Source organism: Vicugna pacos, chromosome X (genome assembly GCF_048564905.1).
Source record: "Vicugna pacos chromosome X, VicPac4, whole genome shotgun sequence".
Classification (NCBI taxonomy): domain Eukaryota; kingdom Metazoa; phylum Chordata; class Mammalia; order Artiodactyla; family Camelidae; genus Vicugna; species Vicugna pacos.
Window position 1 is genome coordinate 59,090,922 of NC_133023.1, and position 24,659 is coordinate 59,115,580.

At 33.9% G+C, this 24,659-nt stretch overlaps 1 protein-coding gene across 2 annotated transcripts in view; it reads left to right on the forward strand.

The window, feature by feature from the left end:
• ATP7A (ATPase copper transporting alpha) overlaps window positions 1-24,659 on the forward strand; it is a 128,002-nt gene that overhangs the window by 84,774 nt on the left and 18,569 nt on the right. For both annotated transcript variants that reach the window (XM_031671581.2, XM_072955838.1), the window contains 12 exons: window positions 1,748-1,911; window positions 6,656-6,817; window positions 8,544-8,620; window positions 8,815-9,040; window positions 9,939-10,172; window positions 11,340-11,431; window positions 12,748-12,875; window positions 13,884-14,038; window positions 14,255-14,389; window positions 16,442-16,636; window positions 18,203-18,385; window positions 20,272-20,473. In XM_031671581.2, coding sequence (XP_031527441.1) covers window positions 1,748-1,911; window positions 6,656-6,817; window positions 8,544-8,620; window positions 8,815-9,040; window positions 9,939-10,172; window positions 11,340-11,431; window positions 12,748-12,875; window positions 13,884-14,038; window positions 14,255-14,389; window positions 16,442-16,636; window positions 18,203-18,385; window positions 20,272-20,473 — 1,953 coding nt within the window. The remainder of the gene's footprint in view (window positions 1-1,747; window positions 1,912-6,655; window positions 6,818-8,543; window positions 8,621-8,814; window positions 9,041-9,938; window positions 10,173-11,339; window positions 11,432-12,747; window positions 12,876-13,883; window positions 14,039-14,254; window positions 14,390-16,441; window positions 16,637-18,202; window positions 18,386-20,271; window positions 20,474-24,659) is intronic.

The window sequence follows — 24,659 nt, forward strand, 5'->3', positions numbered from 1 at the left end:
TAATTAGAATGCAGTCAAGGCTAAAGCTTATACTTTAAGTGAATAAAAAAGAACAGGAGGGAGGTTGCAAGCAAATGAAGGCAAAAAGGAGTTTGCAAGGTTCCTTTTTAGTTTTAGAACAAACTATTTTTGGGCAATTCAGAAATAGCCTTTCTCATGAAAGAATGCCTATGCCAATTACAGATCGTTTTTTTTTTAATCCATTAAGCTGATTCTTCCAATTACTTTATACTACCCCTTTACCACCTCTTAATCCGATTAGAAATACCATTGGCCTATGTGGAGTCACTCACTACATTCACTTTTTTTAAAAACTAAGTGGCACTGGTCTTCCCTCAGTTTTGTCTGTTATATTTCTAAAAATGAATAGAAAGACTTCTAATTATAGTTTACAGTAAGAATTTAAAAATTATCCATAATTTATATAAATATGAAAAGTATTTTTAAAACTTGAAAAACCAGATTTTCTTTGTATTTCTCTTTTGCTATAGATTACATTCAACTGAAGCAGAAAGATTTTTCTACTTTCTCTATACCCTCCTGACACTTATTACTGACACTTTCTCATGATCCAATCCTCAAAATCATTTGGTACCCACAAAGTCCAGAGTGTAGCCACTTATATAGAAAGCTTAGATTATATTAGATACTTTGTTTTCTTATTAAAAACTATTAAATTAATATTTGTGATTTTTTTATCAAATCCCAGAGCTGACCTGTGGACTTTTGATCCCTATTCCCTATCTGATAGCCACCAAGAGCCACAGATTCCTAGAAAGAACTGTCATTCCTGCTATGCAGAATTTATTTTTTTCTTGGAAATGAGAGTAATTAATAGCTGACACAGAGAAGTGGGATGGTTATTAACAAAATGCTTACACCAGAGAACAGCAGTTTATAAAATGAACTCCTTTGTTAAGTTGTGTGGCACATTTTTTTTCTAGGAATAAGAGCATCTCAGATTACTGTGTGCCAGACAGTAAAACTTGAGAGAGAATGACTATTATTTGATAATATTATAATGTATATGTTGGTACATTCTTAGATTCTTTGCTACAAGTGCAGTGACTTTCTAAGTGTACGAGTTCCTTTCTCTAGGACTCTGTCTTCTGAGTTTGTAAAAATACTTTATATTCTCACTATAAGGTCTCAACCGATTGCAATTCAGGAGCCTTATTTAGATCCCAGTTCAAACAAACAGTGTTAAATAAGGAGTTGTAAGACAGTTGTGGAAATGTGAATACTGCCTGGATATTTGATGATATTGAGGAATTATTTTAGGTTTGAGAATGGTATTATAGTTATTTTTTAAAAGGGAAGAGTCTTTATTGTTTAGAGATATGATTTAAATATTGTTTAGAGATATGTATTTAAATATTTGCATATGAAATGATATGATGTCTGGGATTTGCTTCACGGGCAGGGAGTGAGTAGTTAGGAATACATATGAAACAAGATCAGCCCAGTATTATTGATAATTGTTGAAGCTGAGAGCTGAGTTCATCAAATTTATTCTGCTGTTCTCTCTTTGGTTCAGTCCCCAGTGCCTCCATTAAATAAACAAATAAACCTATTTACTTCCTCCTCAAAACAAATAAACACAAGCAAAATTTTTTAAAAAGTTGATAAATTTCTTCAGATTCACTTTAATCCTTTCACAATTAAAAAAACTACTAAAACTGTTAAAAGATTATTCTTTTTATGAAGAATGTTATCTGAATTTTTTTTTTCTTATCAATGTTTCTAGGAATACATTCTGTGCTTGTGGCTCTGATGGCTGGCAAGGCAGAAGTAAGATATAACCCTGCTGTTATAGAACCCCCAATGATAGCTGAGTTCATCCGAGAGCTTGGATTTGGAGCTACTGTGATAGAAAATGCCGATGAAGGGGATGGTGTTTTGGAACTTATTGTAAGTAAGAATTCTTGCGTGATTTCCAAGAATAACTTGGTGAGGAATCAGAAAAGAGTTCCAAAGATAATTAAATGTTGATCAAATAAGACATAAAATGAAAATTAAGGAAACTGGAAAATGCAAGGATAAGATGTAACTTAATGGTGGCTATCAAGCATGGACTGTAAAAGATAATTGTCATACCTCTATTAAGAACCATAAAACAAGGATTGGGTTTGAATGAACAAAAGAAAACCAAATTTTAAAATATACTATGATTTCTACCTAGTAGCATGTAAAAGAATAAATTCCAGACACATTAAAGACTTAAATTTTATAAATGAAGTCATAAAGCCAGGTGAAAGGCATATTGGTTTAAAATGGTAATTTTGTCCAATCCAGCAAATCAGGTTTTATTTGTATAACTTAAGCAATGAAAACAAAACAAAAAAATTTAACTCTGTACCAAAATAAGTTCCAACTCAAACAAAAACTTGAATGTAAAAAATGATACTATAAAATTACTAGGAGAAATATTTGGAGCTTTTTCTCACTATATTACTATAAAAATTTCAGACATCAGAAAAGTCAGTTGTATAGTTGGACACTTATACACACGGCCTAGATTCTACAATTAACATTGTACTGTACTTGTTTTATCATACATCAGTCCATTGTGGAAATAGTTTTAGACTCACAAAGAAGTTGCAAAAATAGTACAGAGAACTTCCATGTAGCCTCTACTCAGCTTTTTCTGATGATGACATCTAATCTATGATTTAAAAAATAATATTAGAGTTGAAAGAGTCTTTCTAAATACCATACAAAACCCATAAAAGCCAAGATTGATAAATTCAGGTACATAAAAACTTCTTGGGAGAAAAAACACCATAAGTAAAGTCAAAAGGCAAGTAAAATAATTGTAATTCATGTCATAAGTAGAGGTTAATTTTCTTAATATATGAAGAACTGTTGTAAATCAGTAAAAGCCAGCAACCCAAAAGAAAGCTGGCAAAGGATATGAAGTGGCAGTTCACAGAAAAGCCAGAACAGTACCTCTTTAAACATATGAAAAGATATTCGGCCTCACTTATAATAAGAGTAAAGCAGATTAAAACTGCACTGAAATGCCATTTTTTCACCTATTAGATTGGTAAAGGTAAGAAGCAATTGTAACACTGTGTTTGATCTCTCATATATCGCTGGTGGAATGTCGAATGATATAAGCTTTTAACAGGAATTTGGCAATATCTATCAAAAGTAAAATTTCACATAGCCTTTGCCTCAGAAGTTCCACTTGTAGGAAATTATCCAGCTGATATATTTGAAAATGTATGAGATGACGTGTGTGGATTATAGTATCATTTGTAATAGCAAAAGATGGGAAAAAACCCAAGTGTCCATACCATAGGATACTTAGCAGCTATTAAAAAGAATGGATTGGTTTTTTAAAGACTTCTAAAACTTAATTTCCTGTATAGGGACCATACTTTCTTGTTTCATTGCATGTCTCACAGTTTTTTGTTGAAAATATAATGTGGCAGCTCTGGAAATAACATTCTTTCCCTGTCCTCAAGATTTGTTCTTTGTTGCTGTTTGCCATTGTTATTGTTTGTTTAGTGACTCCTGAACTAATTCTATAAAAACTATGTTTTTTGTTGTTTATGGCCACTGAAGTCTCTGCTTGCTTTGCACAGTGGTCAGCTAATGAGTGGACAGTGATTTTCTTAAATATCTGGAACAAGTTAGTATCCCAGTCTTTGCTAAAGAGCTCTGTGTAAATGTTGAGGCATGCCTTGAACACTCAGCCATGCAGTTGTCAGTTTTACTTTGGTTTTCAATTCCTGCTTCTACAGAGCCTAAATCAGCCTGAGGTGAGAAGTTAAAGCTTTTTCAGTTCCTTCCTGAACGTGCACGTAGCCCTGGACATGGGCACAACCTTATGCATGTGCATGGCCTTCTAGACTCCTAGGAATATGTTGGAGCTCTTATGGACATCTCGCTGCCCAGCTTTCCTTTTTAGGCTTTTTTGCTAGCCTCTTGTTTGCCCCAGCTGTTTTCCATTGGCTCAGGTAGCCACAAGGTTAAATAATTTCCTTTAATTGTTTTTGACAGATTCGCCTGAGGAAAAGCCTTTTTGTACTCACTGAGCTCCAGTCAGGACAAACACAGACATCTTTGCAAGTGGGATATTTTAGAGAACCATCAGACAGGTCAAATAATGACAGTTCTCTGGGAATGAGGCTTTGAAGGCACTCCACTCATTTTCTGTCCTCTCTGATGGCTTCCTTGATGCTGTTTTCCACCCTGATTATGGCCTGTTGGTCTTCATAGCTACCACAGCTGGAGGAGAGGGGATGGGAATAAGGCAAATTATAATGCCATACAGTTTGTTGTTTTATTGGGATTCATCTGATTTTCCTGAATAAATGCTTCCTGCATTGCTGCAAGCTTTTTTTTAAAACATTTTTAATAGTTTATAATCATTTTACAATGTTGTGTCAAATTCCAGTATTCAGCACAATTTTTCAGTCATTCATGGACATATACACACTCATTGTCACATTTTTTTCTCTGTGAGTTATCATAACATTTTGTGTATATTTCCCTGTGCTATACAGTGTAATCTTGTTTATCTATTCTACAATTTTGAAATCCCAGTCTATCCCTTCCCACCCTCCACCCCCCTGGCAACCACAAGTCTGTATTCTCTGTCTATGAGTCTATTTCTGTCCTGTATTTACGCTTTGTTTTTGTTTAATTTTCAGATTTCTTTTTAAATCAATTTTTAAAAATTGAGGTATAGTTTATTTATAATATATTAGTTTCTGGTATGCACCATAGCGATTCAACATTCTTATAGATTATATTCCATTTAAAGTTATTATAAAATATTGAAGAATTAGCTGAGGAGATTTCCAAGTAAAGGGTGGAAAGTATGGCTAATTTTCTTTTGCTGCTTATAGTAAAATGTGAGAAGAAAGATTAACTGAGGTACAAACTGTGAAAAACAAAAAGAAACCAGTGTGATAAATTGGAAAATTCTCAGCCTATCCAGACAAAAAAAAAATTGGCTATATTTCCTGTGCTGTACTATAAATCCTTGTAGCTTATGTATTTATTTGATGGTAGGATAAATTTTTTTAATGTAGGTACTGAGGGTTTAACCCAGGACCTCATGCATGCTAAGCGCATGTGCTCTACCATTGAGCTATTAATCCTCCCCCTATAATTTTTTAAATTGAAGTATAGTTGATTTACAATGTTGTGTTGGTCTCGTGTACAGCATAGTGATTCAGTTGTACGCATATATATTCTTTTTCATTATAGGTTACTATAAGATACTGAATATAGTTCCCTGTGCTATATAATAGGACCTTGTTGTTTATCTTGTAGCTTATTTTATACATAGTAGTTTGTACCTTTTAATCCCTGTCCTTATCTTGCCCCTCTCCCTTCCCTCTCCCCATTGGTAATCACCAGTTTATTCTCTGAGTCTGTTTCTGTTTATTATATTCATCTATTTGTTTTATTTTTAGATTCCACATATAAATGATTAAGATACAGTCTTTCTCTGTTTATTTCACTAAGCATAATACCTTCCAAATCATCCATGTTGTTCCAAGTGGCATTATTTCATTCTTTTTTATGCTTGAGTAGTATTCCATATTGTGTGTGTGTGTGTGTGTGTGTGTGTGTGTGTGTGTGTGTGTGTGTGTGTGTGTAATACCTTCTTTATCCATTTATCTGTTGATAGAACTTAGGTTGCTTCCATGTCTTGGCAGTTGTAAATAATACTGCTATGAACATGGAGGTACATGTATCTTTTCAAATTAGTGTTTTTATTTTCTTTGGATATATATACCCAGAATTGGAATTAACAGATCATATGGCAGTTTTATTTTTAGTTTTTTAAAGAATGTCCATACTGTTTTCTGCAGTGGCTGCACCAGTTTACATTCCCACTAACAGTGTACAGGGTTCCCTCTTTTTCAACTTTCCTGAAAAACTTGGTTCTAACAATTTTTTTCATTGCTTTTATGGAGGAGAGAATTTTCAGAAATCCTTACTCCACCATTAATGATATCTTTTAGGTAGATATTCTTGAATAAATACTCTGTAATTTGCTATATACTCTTTTTGGTTATTTCCCATAGTCTTTCAATGGTTGTTTTTGAAACCTTTGCCAGTTTTATCATTCTTTGGGGAAAGGATTTGCTGTGTTAGGAGTTCCTCACTCCAGAAGTCCTGCCTCTTCATTTTAGAATTTAATACCCAACTGAAGTATAACCTCATTCAAGACATAGGGCAAAATACATTTTTGAACAAAAGAAAACACTTTTGTCATCCATCAACAGAAGTAATATTAAAGGATTTATATATGTGTATATATATATACATACACACACACATATGTATATGTTTATACTTTAGCAATATGAAAGAAGTTTAGAGGGGAGCAAGACATTGAATACAAGAAACAATGATAGGTGTCAAGTCCTCTATCACTGAGTGGTAACAAGAAGAGGGAGACTTTTAATGAGATCCTCTTCTATTTAACCTTTTGCAGCTGGGAGCAGATTTATTTAATGTGATATAAAAACAGTGATCTAATAATCAAATTTAAAGCATATTAATAGTGTGCAGATAAGATCTTGTATCTTAATCTCATGTTACTAGAGTTCTTTTAGTTTAAAGTAATAACAAACTTAATAGAGGGAAAAAGTATGTTTCTAAATAACAAAGCCTTTGTCTTTAACAGGTGAGAGGAATGACGTGTGCCTCCTGTGTACATAAAATAGAGTCTACCCTCACAAAACACAGAGGGATCTTCTACTGCTCTGTGGCCCTGGCAACCAACAAAGCACATATTAAATATGATCCAGAAATTATTGGTCCCAGAGATATTATTCATATAATTGAAGTAAGTCCCAACACTTTGCATTTCTGTGTTCTCACCTATTCAGTCAGCACTCCCTTGAATCATTTCTGGTTTGTGTCAGATAGAGACAATGAAAAAATCTGACTGTTTTGTTACTCTGTGGACAATATCTGTCTTGAAGTTTAATGTAAATATGTCTGTCCTTTTTTTTGGTCTTTGTCAGGAAGAGTTAGGCAGAGGCACATTAGCACTGTTAATCAGGAGCAGACTTAAGGTAGAACCACAGATCATTTTAAACTATTTAGAAAATGTGAATAAAGTACAGTTTGTTAGGAGTAAAATTCATGTTAATCACTAAGAAAGTAAAGCATCCTGCCAGATGCTTTATTGTTTGTTAGGTCAAAGCAAATGATATATTTTTTTCTTATTTATTTATATAAAATTTTCTGGGGGGGAGATAGTTAGGTTTACTTATTTATTTATTGTTAGAGGAGGTACTACAGATTGAACCCAGGACTTTTGTGGGCATGTGCTCTGCCACTTGAGCTTATACCCTCCCCGTCACAAATGATATCTTTTTAAGTTAAAGTAAGAAATTTAAAAGACCAAACCTTTTCCTTTGTGACAAATTCATTCTGTATTCTTCAGTAAATCTTAGAGGTAATACATGTGAAAGTGTTTTAAAAGTTTCAATGTGGTATAGCATTTGGTGTTCTGATGATCTAAAAAGCATATTAATAGTTCAGATAAGAGCCTGTTAATGTAGATCGTAATACCAGTAACATCTTTGTGAAGCTGTAGCGTTAGTGAGTATTTACTATGTGCCAGTTACCAAGATTGCAAAGCTTCAGCTCTTGATTTAATTCTCACAACAGTGCTGTCATCTTCATTTGGAGGAAACTCAGGTTAAGAGATGTTAAGTTACTTACCCAAAGTCTCATAGCCAGTAAGTGTCATAGCTGGAATCTGAACCTAATCTTTCTAACTCCAGTGCTCAAGCTTGTTCTTTTCACTGTGCTACACGACCAACAAATGTAAGATGGCAGCATTTTCCCTTGCAGTTCAAAATAATAGTGTATGTTACTGTCTATGCTCATATAAGTCTTGCTTAGGTGTAACTTTCTTTCAACGTTTTGTTTTATTGAGGAAATTTTTCATTTGTGTCCTTTTTTCTGATAGAACAAGAGTAAAGACTGCAAATTCTTGTATAATATATTTAGTATGGTGGTAGCTTTTATGGCCTAGTATTCAGTTTTCTGTACTTGTTCAGGGGATGGATGGGTAGATGTCAAAACTAAAATTAAAAATAAAGTGATAAATATTCATCAGTACTAGTAGATGCTTGTCTAAGAGCAAAATTTATGATTTTACTGATAAATTCTTTCTTTATTACATCATCAAAAACTCTGTCAGCCTGACCAAGTTATAGATTCAGCTTTTTTCCAAAATTACTTATTGGAGGCTTTCATTTACTTTTTGATATAATAAGAGTCTCTCCAGAGAACAACAGCACTTGAGTTAGATCAATAGTTTGAGAACAGTAGGATAGACATTAGCTAGAGTTGAGGAAATATTTATTTCTTAGATGAAAGATTAGAAACAAAGGTAATTAAGAGAAGGAAGCACAACTTCATCTTTGTATTCCCCAGGGTATTTACACTCAGTAATTGAGTTGCATTGTCCTCAATGACAATACCATGACTTAGAATTTCTGTACATAATATTGATACATTCAGTGAAATAATTGTTCTCTTATGAATTTCCTTAGAGCTTAGGTTTTGAAGCTTCTTTGGTCAAGAAGGACCGGTCTGCAAGCCACCTAGACCATAAACGAGAAATAAGACAGTAAGTGCTTTTGGAATGTCAGCAAAAAGCAGATTTTTGACCCCTCGTTACAAGTTTAACATTCTGTTAGTATGTCAATGTTTACAATATCATCCTTACACTGGGTGGGAATTGGTCACAATTTGTATTTCCCTATAGTACATAGGATCTTTAACCATTAGCTACCTACTCAAATGATTTTTCTTTTCTATAAGATGGCGACGGGCCTTTCTTGTGAGCCTGTTTTTCTGTATTCCTGTAATGGGGCTGATGATATATATGATGGTTATGGACCACCACCTTGCAACTCTTCACCATAATCAGAACATGAGCCAAGAAGAAATGATCAGCATTCATTCTTCTATGTTCCTGGAGCGCCAGATCCTGCCAGGATTGTCCATTATGAATTTGCTATCTTTTTTATTGTGTGTACCTGTACAGGCAAGTGAAATGTTAGCAAGTATATTTGTTACTAATGAAAAATAGCTAAAATGTGGCAGGCGGGGCTATTTTAGTTGCAAAACAAATACTATCCAGAAGTATGATCATTTTATGCTGGATGCTTTACAAAAAGAACCTTAAACTGAGTGGTTAAAGTAGATAATAAATTCCATTATATTTATATTAATTATATTATAAATAAATTCTATTTTAAGGTATTTATAATTAATTTATTCTATAAAATAACCATAATAATTATTATATTATTATTTTTGTTATTTTTCTATGGCACTTAAGTTCATTAGTCTCTGTATGTTTTCAGCCCTTCTTCTGAGGTAAACTTTTACTGTGGAACACTTCCATCTAATAGATATATTCCCTTTTCTGATCCTTGTAAAAAGCAATAAAGATTTTAAAAACATCTTAGTACATTTCTCTGCACTAATGAAAAATAAGCTTTTCAGTTATGTTTCTCAACAAAAACAGTGAATAGATCCAATAGGTTGTGATATACCACTTAGGTTGAATTTTGAAAAGAAGGAGGTGAATTTTATATAAAAAAATCATTTTTAAAAGATTGGAATTATTTTCCTAGTTCTTGTTTTTCCTAGCTTTAAAAGGAAAAATTCAAGAACTATTTGACTTTCTTTATATTATGGAATATCCATTGGATCACAGATGACAGCTGTCAAGGGCTTATACAGCCATTTGAATCCCTACACACACATATCTACTAAAATACAAACATTATTGTTTCAGCTTAAAATCTCTCCTTATTGTTTATGGATTAGATAAAAGCTAAAGGAAGTTACCATTGATACTATATCTTAGTTATTAAGGTATATATGTGAATTTCAGCATTTTTAAAAAAGCAATGATTACTGTTTCTATATTACAGTTTTTTGGAGGCTGGCACTTCTACATTCAGGCCTACAAAGCGCTGAAGCATAAGACTGCAAATATGGATGTACTGATTGTGCTGGCAACCACCATTGCATTTGCTTATTCTTTGGTTATTCTTCTGGTTGCAATGTATGAGAGAGCCAAAGTGAACCCTGTTACTTTCTTTGATACTCCTCCTATGCTATTTGTGTTTATTGCACTAGGCCGGTGGCTGGAACATATAGCAAAGGTAAAGTGAGAAAGATTGACGTTTGTTCAAATCTTGGGTGGATAAATGACGGTAGTATATTCTAGACCAATTATTGGAAATATACATCCATTTATGTAGTTAACCATGTACTGAAAGAAACATTTTTGTTTTGGCAGTATTTTAGGTTAAATATTCCTTTAGAAGATTCACCAAATGTATGGAATTTGTACTGTAGATTGTACAGTATGTCCATGTTTATTTTTAAGGGAGAGACATTTGAGAAGTACTTGTTTTATTTATATCACATTATTAATGGAAAAATTAGTGTGCCCACAAGTTTTAAAATAATGATGGGAAATAATTTACCCATTATCCCATGCTGTAATGAAAATTACTTTCTAATCCTGTTCCACATACCTTTATATTGTACAGAGTGGCAAACACTGTATACCTACCACTTTGTACCCTTAACACTATAAAGTTTTCCTCCCATTTTTGCAGTCTAGATAATTATTCAGTATTTCTGAATACTATTCTCTCAAATCAGTGTGCTTTAATTTACTAAACTGTTCTGGTTTTATTCTCAGTTAGATTGTTTCCACTGTATAAGTTTAGATAATCCTGCATTAAACATATTCATGTTTAATAGTTATTTCTGTTGAATTGGTATCTTAGGATAAATTACAAAGGATATAAGGATATTTATAAAGGGCATAAATCTTTCTATGGCTCATGCTACTAATCTTAATTTTTGCCATTACAGGTATGTTAGTGAAGTAGTTTTGCTACAATTTCATCCATCAGCACTGACTCTTATCTAAATTCTTGCTAAATTAGTAGGCATTAAATGGCATCATAGAGTTGCTTTAGTTTGCATTTCTTCCATTAATAGCAGGGATAAACATTTTTCCATGCATCAGGTATTATATTTCTTCTTAAATGAGTTGCCCATTTATGTCCTTTGCCCATGTATCTTTTGGGTTCCTGATGTTTTTCTTATTAATTTACATTATTTATTTATAAATTATACCTAATAATACATTTTATATTTTGTGTACTTCTTATTTTTGAAGTGAAAAATTTTCTAATTTGAATGAATTAACATTCCTAAAGCTGTCTTTTAGGTAAATGTTAAAGATTGTATCTTTATTTTACATAAGCCTTTTTCTTCCTTAGCATTGTTAACATGTTTCTTTAAATTTATAGGGCAAAACATCAGAGGCTCTTGCCAAACTAATTTCATTACAAGCTACAGAAGCAACTATTGTTACTCTTGGCTCTGATAATATCCTCTTGAGGTATTTATCTTCATTCTACCTCCTCTTTTTAAACTTCTTATGAAAAATATAAAATATGCACAGAGATAGGCTATAATGAATCCACATAATCTACCTTCCAGATTTAACAATTATTCACATTTTGCCACACTTTGCTTCATCTATGCATTCCTGTCTTTCTTTTATTTGTAGCAATAGTATTTTAAAGTAAATCCCAGTCATATCATTTTACTACAGATATTCCTATAGTATTTCTAAAATAGGAGATATTCTTACCATATCACATCTAATAAAATGAACAATAATTCTTTAGTATTATCTAATACACAGTCATATTCACATTTCTTCTGTTGTCTCCAAAATGTTTCTTTGTTTGAAATGGAATTCAAACAAGGTCCCTGCTTCACTGTATTTGTATTGCATTATAGTTGATGTACAATATTATATAAGTTGCAGGTGTACAATATAGTGATTCACAATTTTTAATGGTTATAATTCATTTACAGTTATTATAAAATATTGGCTATATTCCCTGTGCTTTACAATATATCCTTATAGCTTTTTTTATACATAATAATTTGTACCTCTTAACTCGCTAACTCTATAGTGCCCTTCCCCCTTTCCGTCTCTCCACTGGTAACCACTAGTTTGTTCTCTATGTCTGTGATTCTGCTTCTTTTTTGTTATATTCACTAGTTTGTTGTATTTTCATACTCTATATGTAAGTCATATCATACAGTATTTGTCTTTCTCCTGACATGTTTGTTTTGATCTAGAACAGCTCCTCCCTCCAGTTCTCCGTCCCCCCTTCCTACCCCATTCCTCCCTCTTCATACAATTGACTTGTTACAGAAACATCTATCAATTGTCCTGTAGAATATCCCACAGTCTGAATTTATCTCCGCTTCCTCCTGGAATCATTTAACTTGTTCTATAACTCCTGTAACTGTCTGTAAACTGGAAGTTAGAGCTAAAGCTTGATTAGATTTCATTGTTTTGTGTTTCTCATTTCTTTCCTCATAAGATGATTTAGGCAACTTTACACAACAAATAAATTGTTTTATTAAATAAAACTCATTATATTATTTATAAAGGTTTCACTTATTTGTCCATTGACCATTCAACAAGTATTTAGAGTGCTACTTTGTGCCAGGCAATGAGCTATTCCCCAACAGTGAAAAGGACGGCCATTGTAGTTCCTTGCTTAAATGTTGGTTCTAACTTCCATTGGTAGCAATTATGGAGCCACAAGCTTGATATGAACTAAAAAGCTTACATGGAAAGATCAGAAGGAGAAGCATATTGTCATGATGCTTTTTATTTTTACTCATATCCAGTGAAGAACAAGTGGATGTGGAACTTGTACAACGTGGAGACATCATTAAAGTGGTTCCAGGAGGCAAATTTCCAGTGGATGGTCGTGTTATTGAAGGCCATTCTATGGTGGATGAGTCCCTCATCACGGGTATGTTCTTTCAGAGGATCATGACATGAAAGTGAAGTGAATCCAAAGTGTTAATTAAGAATAGGCATGAAAGTTGAAGAGCTTTTGTAGAAACTATGAAATGAGTAAATAATATGCAAAGAGAATATGGTTTCTTTTTAAGACTGTATTAAATCAGTTTCTGTAGATTTACCTTGTGGTTTTAATTATGCTATTGAAGGCTCTTTTCACTCAACATTGTTGGTTACTAGCAATGTATGACCAGAGGAAGTTGTCTCATTTTGCTGTAGAGCCCAATAGACTTTGACAAATTTTCCTGAGCAAATACCTATTGTGTCTTCCCGCTTTAAAGATCAATCTAGTCTGAGCTGGGATAGGACTTCAGGTTTTCTACATTAAGTCCTGCTCTAAAGAGAGTAGGTCTAGAGTAGTTTTAGAGCTCCTAGATGACTAAGGCCAAGCCAGAGCAGAACCAAAATAACACCTTTCCTACCTCAACCCTCAAGATAGTGCCGAAGAGGCTCAGCTTATGAACCGTGTGGAAATAATTTAGGATTCTGTGTTTCTCAGTAGGGGTACTATTGCCAGTTTGGTTGGGGACAGTTCGTAGTTCTGTGGGACTGTTGTACATGTGGTACATTTAGTGTCCCTGACCCACTAAATTGGAGTAGCAGCACCCCATGCCCCACCAGTAATTAGTACAAATGAGAACTCTCTCCTACATTTCTAAATGCTCCTTGGAAACAGGTTGAAAACCAGTGCTCTAAGGCTAGTGTGAAGCTCCAAAAGTACCTGCCACTAAGAGCTAACACATTAGGTCTTTCTGGTTTAAAATATACATCCCTGGGTTTGGCCCAGAACTAACGTAAGGAAAAAGAGAGTGCAACTTTCACGTAGGCATTTGTCCAGATTCTATTTCATGAGGTAAGAATCTCCTATCGAGATATTTTTTGATGATAAACAAATAATGGTATATTTCAAGATAGTATTTATTTATGCTCCCTAAATCTATCTTTACTTCTTGTATAGGGGAGGCAATGCCTGTGGCTAAGAAATCTGGCAGCACAGTGATTGCTGGTTCCATTAACCAGAATGGGTCACTCCTTATCCGTGCAACCCATGTTGGAGCAGACACAACCCTTTCTCAAATTGTCAAACTTGTGGAGGAGGCACAAACGTCAAAGGTAATTTAACTCCCTAGGAGAAACAGAAAGTATTTGCTTTAAAGCTCGCTCAGTATCAATCTTCATCTAGTTTTTATAATTTCCTTTATTTCTAGTTGTATTAATATGAAGTTCATTAAAGTATTTGTTTGTGCTCAATACTATACCCTGTATTCATTATCAAAAAAGGAGACTTTGATATACATATTATCATTATTATTATTTTTTTAATTTTAGGCTCCTATCCAGCAGTTTGCAGACAAACTCAGTGGCTACTTTGTTCCTTTTATTGTTATCATTTCCATTGTTACCCTTTTGGTTTGGATTATAATTGGATTTCTGAATTTTGAAATTGTGGAAACCTACTTTCCTGTAAGTGACTTATAACACCTCTTTATCATGTAAAACAGTTTGTGAATCTTTTGCATAAGTAATTAATTGGAAAATAACTTTAGTAATGACTAGTATCTTTAACAGACTGGAGTGAAAGAAAAACATTAGCATCTCTGTAAATGGAAAAGATTTCCTTTTGGAAAGATATTTTTCATTATGACTTGTGATTTTCCAAAAAGAAGTACAGGAATACCTCATTTTATTTCATTTTGCTTGATTGCGCTTTGCAGATGTTGTGTTTTTTACAAATTGAAGGTTTTGTGGCAACCCTGTGTCCAGCAAATCTACTGATGCCATTTTTCCAACAGCATTATTTTTTAATTAAGGTATATACATTGTTTTTTTAGACATAATGCTATTGCACACTTACTAGACTACAATATAGTGTAAACGTAACTTTTATATTCACTGGGAAACCTAAAAATTCATGTAACTCACTTTAGTGGAATATTTACTTTATTTTGGTGGTCTGGAACTGAACCCACAATATCTCTGAGGTATTCCTGTACTGAACTTTCACATTTTATATTTAGTCTCAGTCCCAGCATGATTTTGCTTTCACAAAGGACTATAGAAATATTGAGAGAAACCTTGGGATCTCAGCTCTGCCACATATCATCAGTGTGATCTTAGGTCAACTTAATTTCTCCTTGAGCTTCAATTTCCTTACATCTGTAAAGTGACATTTTAATAATTCACATCCAACATAGCTAGCAGTCATCGTAAAGGTTAAATAAGATGATTATATTAGAAACACTTTATAATTTATTAAATGCTTTGTAAATATTAGTGTCTTCTTCATTCTAGTTCTGTGATAGTCTCTAAAGTATGATGTCATACATAAAGTGGTAAAGTAGATCTTGACTGTGCTTCATATTAGAGATAAAACCTTGAAGTCACTTAACTTCTCTTAACCCCAGTTTTGTCATCTGCAGTATAGTGATAATAATACCTAAATTTCAGGATTGAAATTAGTGTAGGTGAAAACATACACATAATGACATATATGAAAGCATAAGCTTAGATGTCTGAAAATCCCTTCCAAATCTGTTTCTATGTATGTGTGTGTGTGTGTGTGTGTGTGTGTAAAACTCTTAGGTGAACACTTAAAGTATTTGAGAACTTAGTAAGAACCTAGCACTGTAAAACCATTATTACTAAGAAAGTCTTACTTTGTTGTGTTTCTTTTAAAAATGCCATTCTGTATACTGTTTCATGCTGTATGTCCCTTCAATTAAAGAAAAGGTAGAACTATAACAACTATGTATCTATGCCATAATATGGTATTAGTATAATATAAAAAAGTTTCTTTAAATGGTTCACATTGGTTAAGTACTCATTGAACAAGAGGATTGCTGAAAGCATTTTGGAATGTGTATCCTTCAGAAATTTTTCTTATCAGTTCAGGGGGTCTGAGGAGATTTCCTCTAATACTGTCAATCATATTTACCCACACAAGCAAATATTCAATGTCACTAAGAGCTATACTACCAGATACTCAGTTCACCTTGTTTTGTCCAAAAGAATTTTATTGAAATATGATTAAGCAACCTTTTCAAGCTGGGTGATTTTTTCCATTGTCTTTAAAGAATAGTGTGAAGGACAGAGATATGGTCTTAGTGTATATAGAAATACAGAATTATTTTTGTTCAGGATCACACTTGTTGAAAATTAGGTCCCATGTTTGCAGCTATTTTTGAAAGTCCCTAATGAAAACGCTTATTCTCAATATGGGTGGGAGAAGCTGACTTTTATGTTCCTCATATTCACTCCATAGTTTTGTAACTCTTGAATCAGCAAAACTGAAATCTTGATTTTAGGACTGTGCCTTGTTTGCCCAGTTATGTCACAATTTTTTATACCATAAAAGAAAAAAAGTACTTTCTTACTAGTAACTAAAACATGTTTGCAGTTAAGTAGAATTATGTGTGACTCCAAAACTATAGTTTTATGTAAATAGAGTTAAGCTTTGTTCCTTTTGTTTTATACAGCTCTAAGTCAATAATCCAAATCCATGCCTTTCTTCTCAAGGGCTACAACAGAAGTATCTCCCGAACAGAAACGATAATACGCTTTGCTTTCCAAGCCTCGATCACAGTTCTGTGCATCGCATGCCCCTGTTCACTGGGACTGGCCACTCCAACTGCCGTGATGGTGGGTACAGGAGTAGGCGCTCAGAATGGCATACTAATCAAAGGTGGTGAGCCATTGGAGATGGCTCATAAGGTAAGGTAGTCCTCCAGAACTAAGAGTTGTCCCATCCAAACTGGCAATAGCACCCCTATTGAGAAACACAGAATCCTAAATTATTTCTACACAGTTCATAAGCTGAGCCTCTTCTGACACTATTTTGAGGGTTGAGATAAGAAAGGTGTTATTTTGGTTCTGCTCTGACTTGGCCTTAGTTATCTAAAAGCTCTAAAGGTACTCTAAAAAACCTGAAGTCCTATTCCAGCTCAGACTAGATCAGCCTTTAGGGCAGGAAGACACAACAGGTATTTGCTCAGGAAAATTTGTCCAAATCTGTCAGACTTCTAACCTATTTGTACGTGACTCCGTGTTTTGTTTTCTTTGCTGTTAGATAGTGCTTGTAGTTACATTGTAGTTTCTCTGCTTTTGCTGCCACCAGCTGACAGTTTGCAACTATGACTTCAGGAATATAATTCTGCCCCTGACCTCTCTCATATTAGAATTTCCATCACAATCTCAATCAAGGCTACTTGACTTCAACTAAAACTATGTTTCTTTTAGTATGTTCTTATTAGGAGGATTTAAACTATATACAGATTCATGTAGTAAACACAGAATCCAACTTAGAACAGATTTGAAACCTCATCTAGCCTATGAATTCAGGCTATTAATTTTTATAGTAATTTTTAATTTTTACATAATTTCATACTTAAATAAAAGTTGCAAGAATAGTTTAAAGAACTCTTATATACCCTTTACTGAAATACGAGGCTCCTTTCCTAAGAACAAGGACAGTCTCTTACATAACCACAGTACAAAGATCAGAATCAAGAAATTGATATTGATATAATACTTTAGTCTAATCTATTGTTCATATTCCAACTTCCTCAGCTGACTCTATAGTATCCGTTATAGCTGTTTTTTCTCTTGTCCAGAATCATGCTTTGCATTTCGTTGTCATATCTCTTTTCACCTCAGTTGTTTAAGCTATTCATTTCTCAAGGTTTGTTTTCCGAGTTTACTGTGAGGTGACTGTTCTCTAATTCCAGACTCTTCCTTTTTCCTGTCTTGGCTGTTTCTCTCATTGGTTCCCTGAGCTGTCTCTTCCCAGGCCAAGCTTCTCATCTAAATCCAATAAAGTCAGAGCAACCTAGCTGGTCTTTTCTGGTGCATACTTAAACTTAATTACTTACCTTTCTCTTATAATCATCTGCCTACTGCCCGGATTTCCCCTACAGATCTAGAATTTATTAGTATTGAAAACCTTTCTCTTTTCCTAGAGGCACTAGAGGCACTAGAGGCATCTTTTAATTACCTATTAACAGTCATCCCTTAAGAATTAGTTCTAGTTGTTTAACATACATCGACAGTACATTTGCAAGGGAGGGCTTTTAGGTGTAACTAAGGGTATTTCTTCCCTTATTCTTTTTTCCTATTATTCTCCCAAAGACAATTTATTAAGTCCGATTAAATGAAAAGTCAGTTTATTGAGAAACAAAATAGTAATCTGTTTGTCAAAGTAAACTTTTTTCTCATTTCTGGAAAGCTTATATTAAGGATTATCAAGTCATATAGGTGCATTGTATTTTAATTTTCTTACAGGTAAAGGTAGTAGTATTTGATAAGACTGGAACCATTACACATGGAACCCCTGTAGTGAATCAAGTAAAGGTTCTAGTGGAAAGTAACAGAATATCACGCAATAAGATCCTGGCCATTGTGGGAACTGCTGAAAGTAACAGTGAACATCCTCTAGGAGCCGCCATAACCAAATACTGCAAGCAGGTACAATTTCTTCCTTGTTTTTTAATGATTTACGTATATAGTTGACATGAGGTTAGAGAGACTTGTGTTTTCTCATTTTATTTTATATGTTTTAATTTTTTCATAGAGGAAAGGATAAAGATGAAAACAGAAATTAACTATAATCCTACCACACAGATAAACCCCTGTTGACTAAAAAATTAAAATAGAGGCAATACATATTTATGGTACGAAAGTTCAGATAGTTCAGAATTACATGATGAAAAACGAAAGTCTTATTCCCTGCCTGCTTCTGTAATTCCTTTCTCCAAAGCTTAACAAGTGGTAACCTGATAAGAGTCTTTTTAAATAACTGCTTTATTGAGATAAAATTCACATACTATACAGTTCACCCTTGTAAAGTGTACAATTCAGTAATTTTTCATATACTCACAGAAGTGTGTACCTGTTAACCATTTCTAGTACATATAACAGCATTTATTAATTTTTAGACTTTATGGAAAGGTTATGCAATGACCAACCTTTGGTACCTTTTAAAAAATTATTAACTGATTTTTCCATTTCAGGGCATATAGATCTGCCTCATTGTTTTTAACGACTATTTTGTATTCCATTGTATGATTGGTTTTTTGGCTCTTAAAATGTACAGTTAACATCCTTGTCAGGTTTTGCAAGTTTATCTCTATGTTAAATGCCTGCCAATGCAATTGCTAGATCAAAGGATACATGCAGTTACATTTTGATGAATATTACCAGTGCTCACAATGACACATATTACCAACACCCACACAGAAGGCTGTACCATTTTATACTTTCACCTGAAGTTGAATGCCCATTTCCCCACATTCTTACTAATACTTTATTTTTTTTTAATTTAGTAAGTAAAAATTATTTATTCATTAATGGTTTACTTTGCATTTTTTAAATTGAACTACCATCAGTTACTATGTGTCAATTTCTGGTGTATAGCATAATGTCCCAGTCATGCATATACATACATATATTCATTTTCATTAAAGGTTATTTCAAGATATTGAATATAGTTCCCAGTGCTATACAGAAGAAATTTGGGGGTTTTTAATCTATTTTTATATATAGTGCCTAATATTTTACTTTGCATTTTTTAAATTATGAATGAGGTTGAGCATCTTTTCTCACGTATATTGGCCATTTGAATTTCTTTTTCTATATTCTGTATGCTGGCAACCTTTGCCTATTTTTTCATAAGATTGTTTACCTTTTTCTCATTGATTTGTATATAAATTTTTTGTAAATCATCTCACCTAATTTTACAGTTAAACTGGCAATTTCTACCATCGATGCTGCCATTTCTTTATTTGTTCTTTCCTTTTTACCTATTGCCTGTTACTAACCTGGCTTTTTTACACCCAAATCAAACAACTGAGAGGATTAAGATCTAAAGAGCCAGGAAACAATGATGGCCACCAAAATTCTTTGGCTAACTAAGGACACAGAGTCGTACTAGAGAGGCCCTCTGGCAACTAAAGGCCCCATTCTTTGTTACACTTTGCCCTGTACTGACCTGAGAGTAGAATATATTTAACTTGTAATTCTCTGCTGGAAAGGACAGAGAATATTGATTAACTTTCCACATTTTCTTTCCCTAAACTTGATATAAATCTCACAGAGTCAGATTAAAACAAAGGATTCTGAGGTTCTCCTGTAATTTTCAACGTTATACTCAATGCTCTGTTCCTTCATCCTTATCGAAATCTACTGTCAAATAGGCAATGATGAGTGACAGTTTTATTCTAAACATTTAGAATTAAGCAGGCATGTAGCATGTGTCTAAATATTTAGAATTAACCAGCAGTAATCTTTGATCTTGCTAATGATGACCTTGGATTATTAGTACAGCAGAGGAAATTCTTCTGTTTATTTATTAGGAGCTGGACACTGAAACCTTGGGTACCTGTACAGATTTCCAGGTTGTGCCAGGCTGTGGTATTAGCTGTAAAGTCACCAATATTGAAGGCTTCCTACATAAGAATAACTGGAAGATAGAGGAAAATAACATTATTCAAATAGATGCAAGTAATGAACAGCCATCACCTTCGTCTGCCATGATCATTGATGCTCAGCTCTCAAGTAAGCTAATTTTCTTTGTATTGCCAATTATGAGACAGTTATTAACATATATAACTTTATAATTCTGAACTGTTACATAAGAAACAAAAATTGGCATCATGGTTTTATTCTCTCAAAGCTGTTTTACTGTAGGCCTTCTAATTATTTCACTCAGGTTTCTCAAGAACAGTTTCCAATTGTGCTCCATGATTCCAATATAAGGTGATGAAATCTAGCCTTAACTGATCTTCCATCTTAGTTCAGCTGTCCTTCTTTTATTTCTCACTACAGTTGCTCCAAACCTTTTGTATCCTTCACAATCTCCTATGGCCTTCCCTCTACTTCCCTAAGTGAATTACCTGGCTTACTTTTGACACAGAAATTGAAGGTTCTAAGACATGTGTTCTTTCAGGTTATTTCCCCCTCCCAGAATATTTCCATTTTCAGGGGAAGAAGAATCCCTCATCTTGCCCAATGAATCCCCTCATCTTTGCTCTAGAGCCCATCCTCTTTTTTTTTTTTGGTGTGTGTTTATTTTTTAATTACAATATTTTGTTTGTAATCAGTCTATAATTGATGCAAATTATGATGTTTAATTTTTTATTGAGTGTGGTCAGTTTACAATGTTGTAGTAATTTCCATTGTAGAGCACAATTTTTCAGTTATACATGAACATACATATATTCATTGTCACATTTTTTTCTCTGTGAGCTACCATGAGATCTTGTATATATTTCCTTGTGCTACACAATATAATCTTGTTTATCTATTCTGCACATGCCTCTCAGTATCTGCAAATTTTGAGCTCCCAGTCTGTCCCTTCCTACCACCCCTCCTTGGCAAACACAAGTTTGTATTCTATGTCTATAAGTCTGTTTCTGTTTTGTATTTATGTTCTTTTTCTTTTTTTTTAGATTCCACATATGAGAGATCTCATATGGTATTTTTCTTTCTCTTTCTGGCTTACTTCACTTAGAAGGACATTCTCCAGGAGCATCCATGTTGCTGCAAATGGTGTTATGTTGTCGGTTTTTGTGGCTGAAGAGTATTCCATTGTATAAATAGACCACAACTTCTTTATCCAGTCATCTGTTGATGGACATTTAGGCTGTTTCCATGTCTTGGCTATTGTAAATAGTGCTACTTTGAACATTAGGGTGCAGGTGTCATTTTGAAGTAGGGTTCCTTCTGGATATGTGCCCAGGAGCAGGATGACTGGGTCCCATGGTAAGTCTATTCCTAGTCTTTTGAGGAATCTCCGTACTTTTTTTCCACAGTGGCTGCACAAAACTACATTCCCACCAGCAGTGTAGGACGATTCCCTTTTCTCCACAGCCTCTCCAGCATTTGTCATTTGTGGATTTTTCAATGATGGCCATTCTGACTGGTGTGAGGTGATGCCTCATCGTAGTTTTGATTAGCATTTCTCTGATTATTAGTGATATTGAGCATTTTTTCATGTGCCTATTGATCATTTGTATTTCTTCCTTGTAGAATTGCTTCTTTAGGTTTTCCACCCATTTTTGGATTACGTTGTTTGTTTTTTTCTTATTGAGTTGTATGAGCTGCTTATATATTCTGGAGATGAAGCCTTTGTTGGTTTCATCGTTTGCAAAAATTATCTCCCATTCCATACGTCGTCGTTTTGTTTTGTTTATGGTTTCCTTTGCTGTGCAGAAGCTTGTAAGTTTCATTAGCTCCCATTTATTTATTCTTGCTTTTATTTCTATTGCTTGGGTAGACTGTTCTAGGAGAACATTTTTGAGATATATGTCAGATAATGTTTTGCCTATATTTTCTTCTAAGAGGTGTTTTTGTATCTTGTCTTATGTTTCAGTCTTTGATCCATTTTGAGTTTATTTTTTATGTATGATGTAAGGGAGTGTTTTAGCTTCATTGATTTACATGCTGCTGTCCAGTTTTCCCATCATCATTTGCTGAAGAAATATGTCCTGGGTAATTTGATAGGGATTGCATTAAATCTGTATATTGCCTTTGGCAGTGTGACCATTTTAACAATACTGATTCTTCCAATCCAGGAGCATGGGATATCTTTCCATTTCTTTAGGTCTTCTTTAATTTCCTTTATCAATGGTTTATGGTTTTCCGTGTGTAAGTCTTTCACCTCCTTGATTAGATCTATTCCTTGGTATTTTATTACTTTGGGTGCTATTTTAAAGGGGATTGTTTCTTTCTTTTTTTTCCTGTTAATTCATCGTTATTGTAAAGAAATGCAACTGATTTTTATATGTTAACCTTGTAACCTTCTATCTTGCTGAATTCTTCGATCAGCTCTAGTAGTTTTTGTGTGGACCTTTTAGGGTTTTCTATATATAGTATCATGTCGTCGGCATATAGTGACACTTTTACCTCTTCTTTTCCAATTTGGATCCCTTTTATTTCTCTCTCTTGCCTGATTACTGTGGCTAGGACTTCCAAGACTATATTGAATAGGAGTGATGATAGTGAGCAGCCTTCTCTTGACTAGATTTTAGTGGGAAGCTTTTGAGTTTTTCACCGTTGAGTACTATGCTGGCTGTAGGTTTGTCGTATATAGCTTTTATTATGTTGAAATGTGTTCCCACTATACCTACTTTGGTGAGAAGTTTTACCATAAATGGGTGTTGAATTTTTTTAACTTTTTTTATTGAGTAATAGTCATTTTACAATGTTGTGTCAAATTCTAATGTAGAGCACAATTTTTCAGCCACACATGAACATATATATATTCATTGTCACATTTTATTTTCGTATGAGCTACCATAAGATCTTGCTTATATTTCCCTGTGCTATGCAATACAATCTTGTTTATCTATTCTGCATTTTAAAATCCCAGTCTGTCCCTTCCCACCACCCACCCCCTTGGGATGTTGATTTTTATCAAATGCTTTTTCTGCATCTATTGAGATGATCATGTGCTTTTTGTCCTTTCTCTTGTTGGTGTGATGTATTACATTGATTGATTTGCGTATGTTGAACCACTCTTCTGTCCCTGGGATGAACCCCACTTGGTCATGATGTGTAATCTTTTTCATGTGCTGTTGGATTCTACTTGCTAACATTTTGGTAAGGATTTTGGCATCTATGTTCATCAGTGATATTGGCCTATAATTCTCTTTTTTGTAGTGTCTTTGCCTGGTTTTGGTATCAGGGTGATGGTGGCTTCATAGAACGAGCTTGGGAGTGTTCCCTCCTTTTCAATCTTCTGGAAGAATTTGAGAAGGACTGGTATGAGTTCTTCTTTATATGTTTGGTAGAATTCCCCGGTGAAGCCATCCAGTCCTGGACTTTTACTTGTAGGGAGGTTTTTTATTGCTAATTCGATTTCATTGCTAGTGATCGTTTTGTTCAAGTGGTCAGTTTCTTCTTGGTTCAGTCTTGGTGGACTGTATGTTTCCAGAAACTTGTCCATCTCCTCTAGGTTATTCATTTTGGTTCCATATAGTTTTTCATACTATTCTCCTGTGATATTCTTTATTTCTATGTTATTTGTTGTAATTTCTCCATTGTCCTTTCTTATTTTGCTAATTTGTACTCTCTCTTTTTTCTTCTTTGTGAATTTGGCCAGAGGTTTGTCGACTTTATTTACTCTTTCAAAAAACTGGCTTTTGGTTTGATTTTTTTTTCTGTTTTTTTAATCTTTATTTTGTTTATTTCCTCCCTAATCTTTATTATTTCCTTCCTTCTGCTGCCTTTTGGGGTTTTTTGTTCTTCTTTTTCTAATTCTTTTAGCTTGTGGCTTAGATTGTTTATTTGAGATTGTTCTCTTTTCTTGAGGAAGGCCTGTATTGCTATAAACTTTCCTCTTAGCACTGCCTTTGCTGCGTCCCATAAATTTTGTGTGGTTGTGTTTTCATTTTCATTTGTTAAGGTATGTTTTAACTTCAACTTTGATTTCCTCATTGACCAATTGGTTTTTTAATAGCATGTTGTTTAACCTCCATGCTTTCCTTTTTTTCTCCTTTGTTCTCTGTTGTTGATTTCTAGTTTCATGACATTGTGGTCAGTAAAGATGCTTGAGATAATTTCTATTGTCTTAAAATTGTTGAGGCTTTTTTTGTGTCCAAGTACATGAGCAATCCTAGAAAATGTTCCATGTGCACTTGAAAAGAATGTATATCCTGTTTTGGGGGATGTAATGCTCTGAAAATATCCACCAAATCTAATTTTTCTATTGTATCATTTAATTTCTCTGTTGTCTTATTTA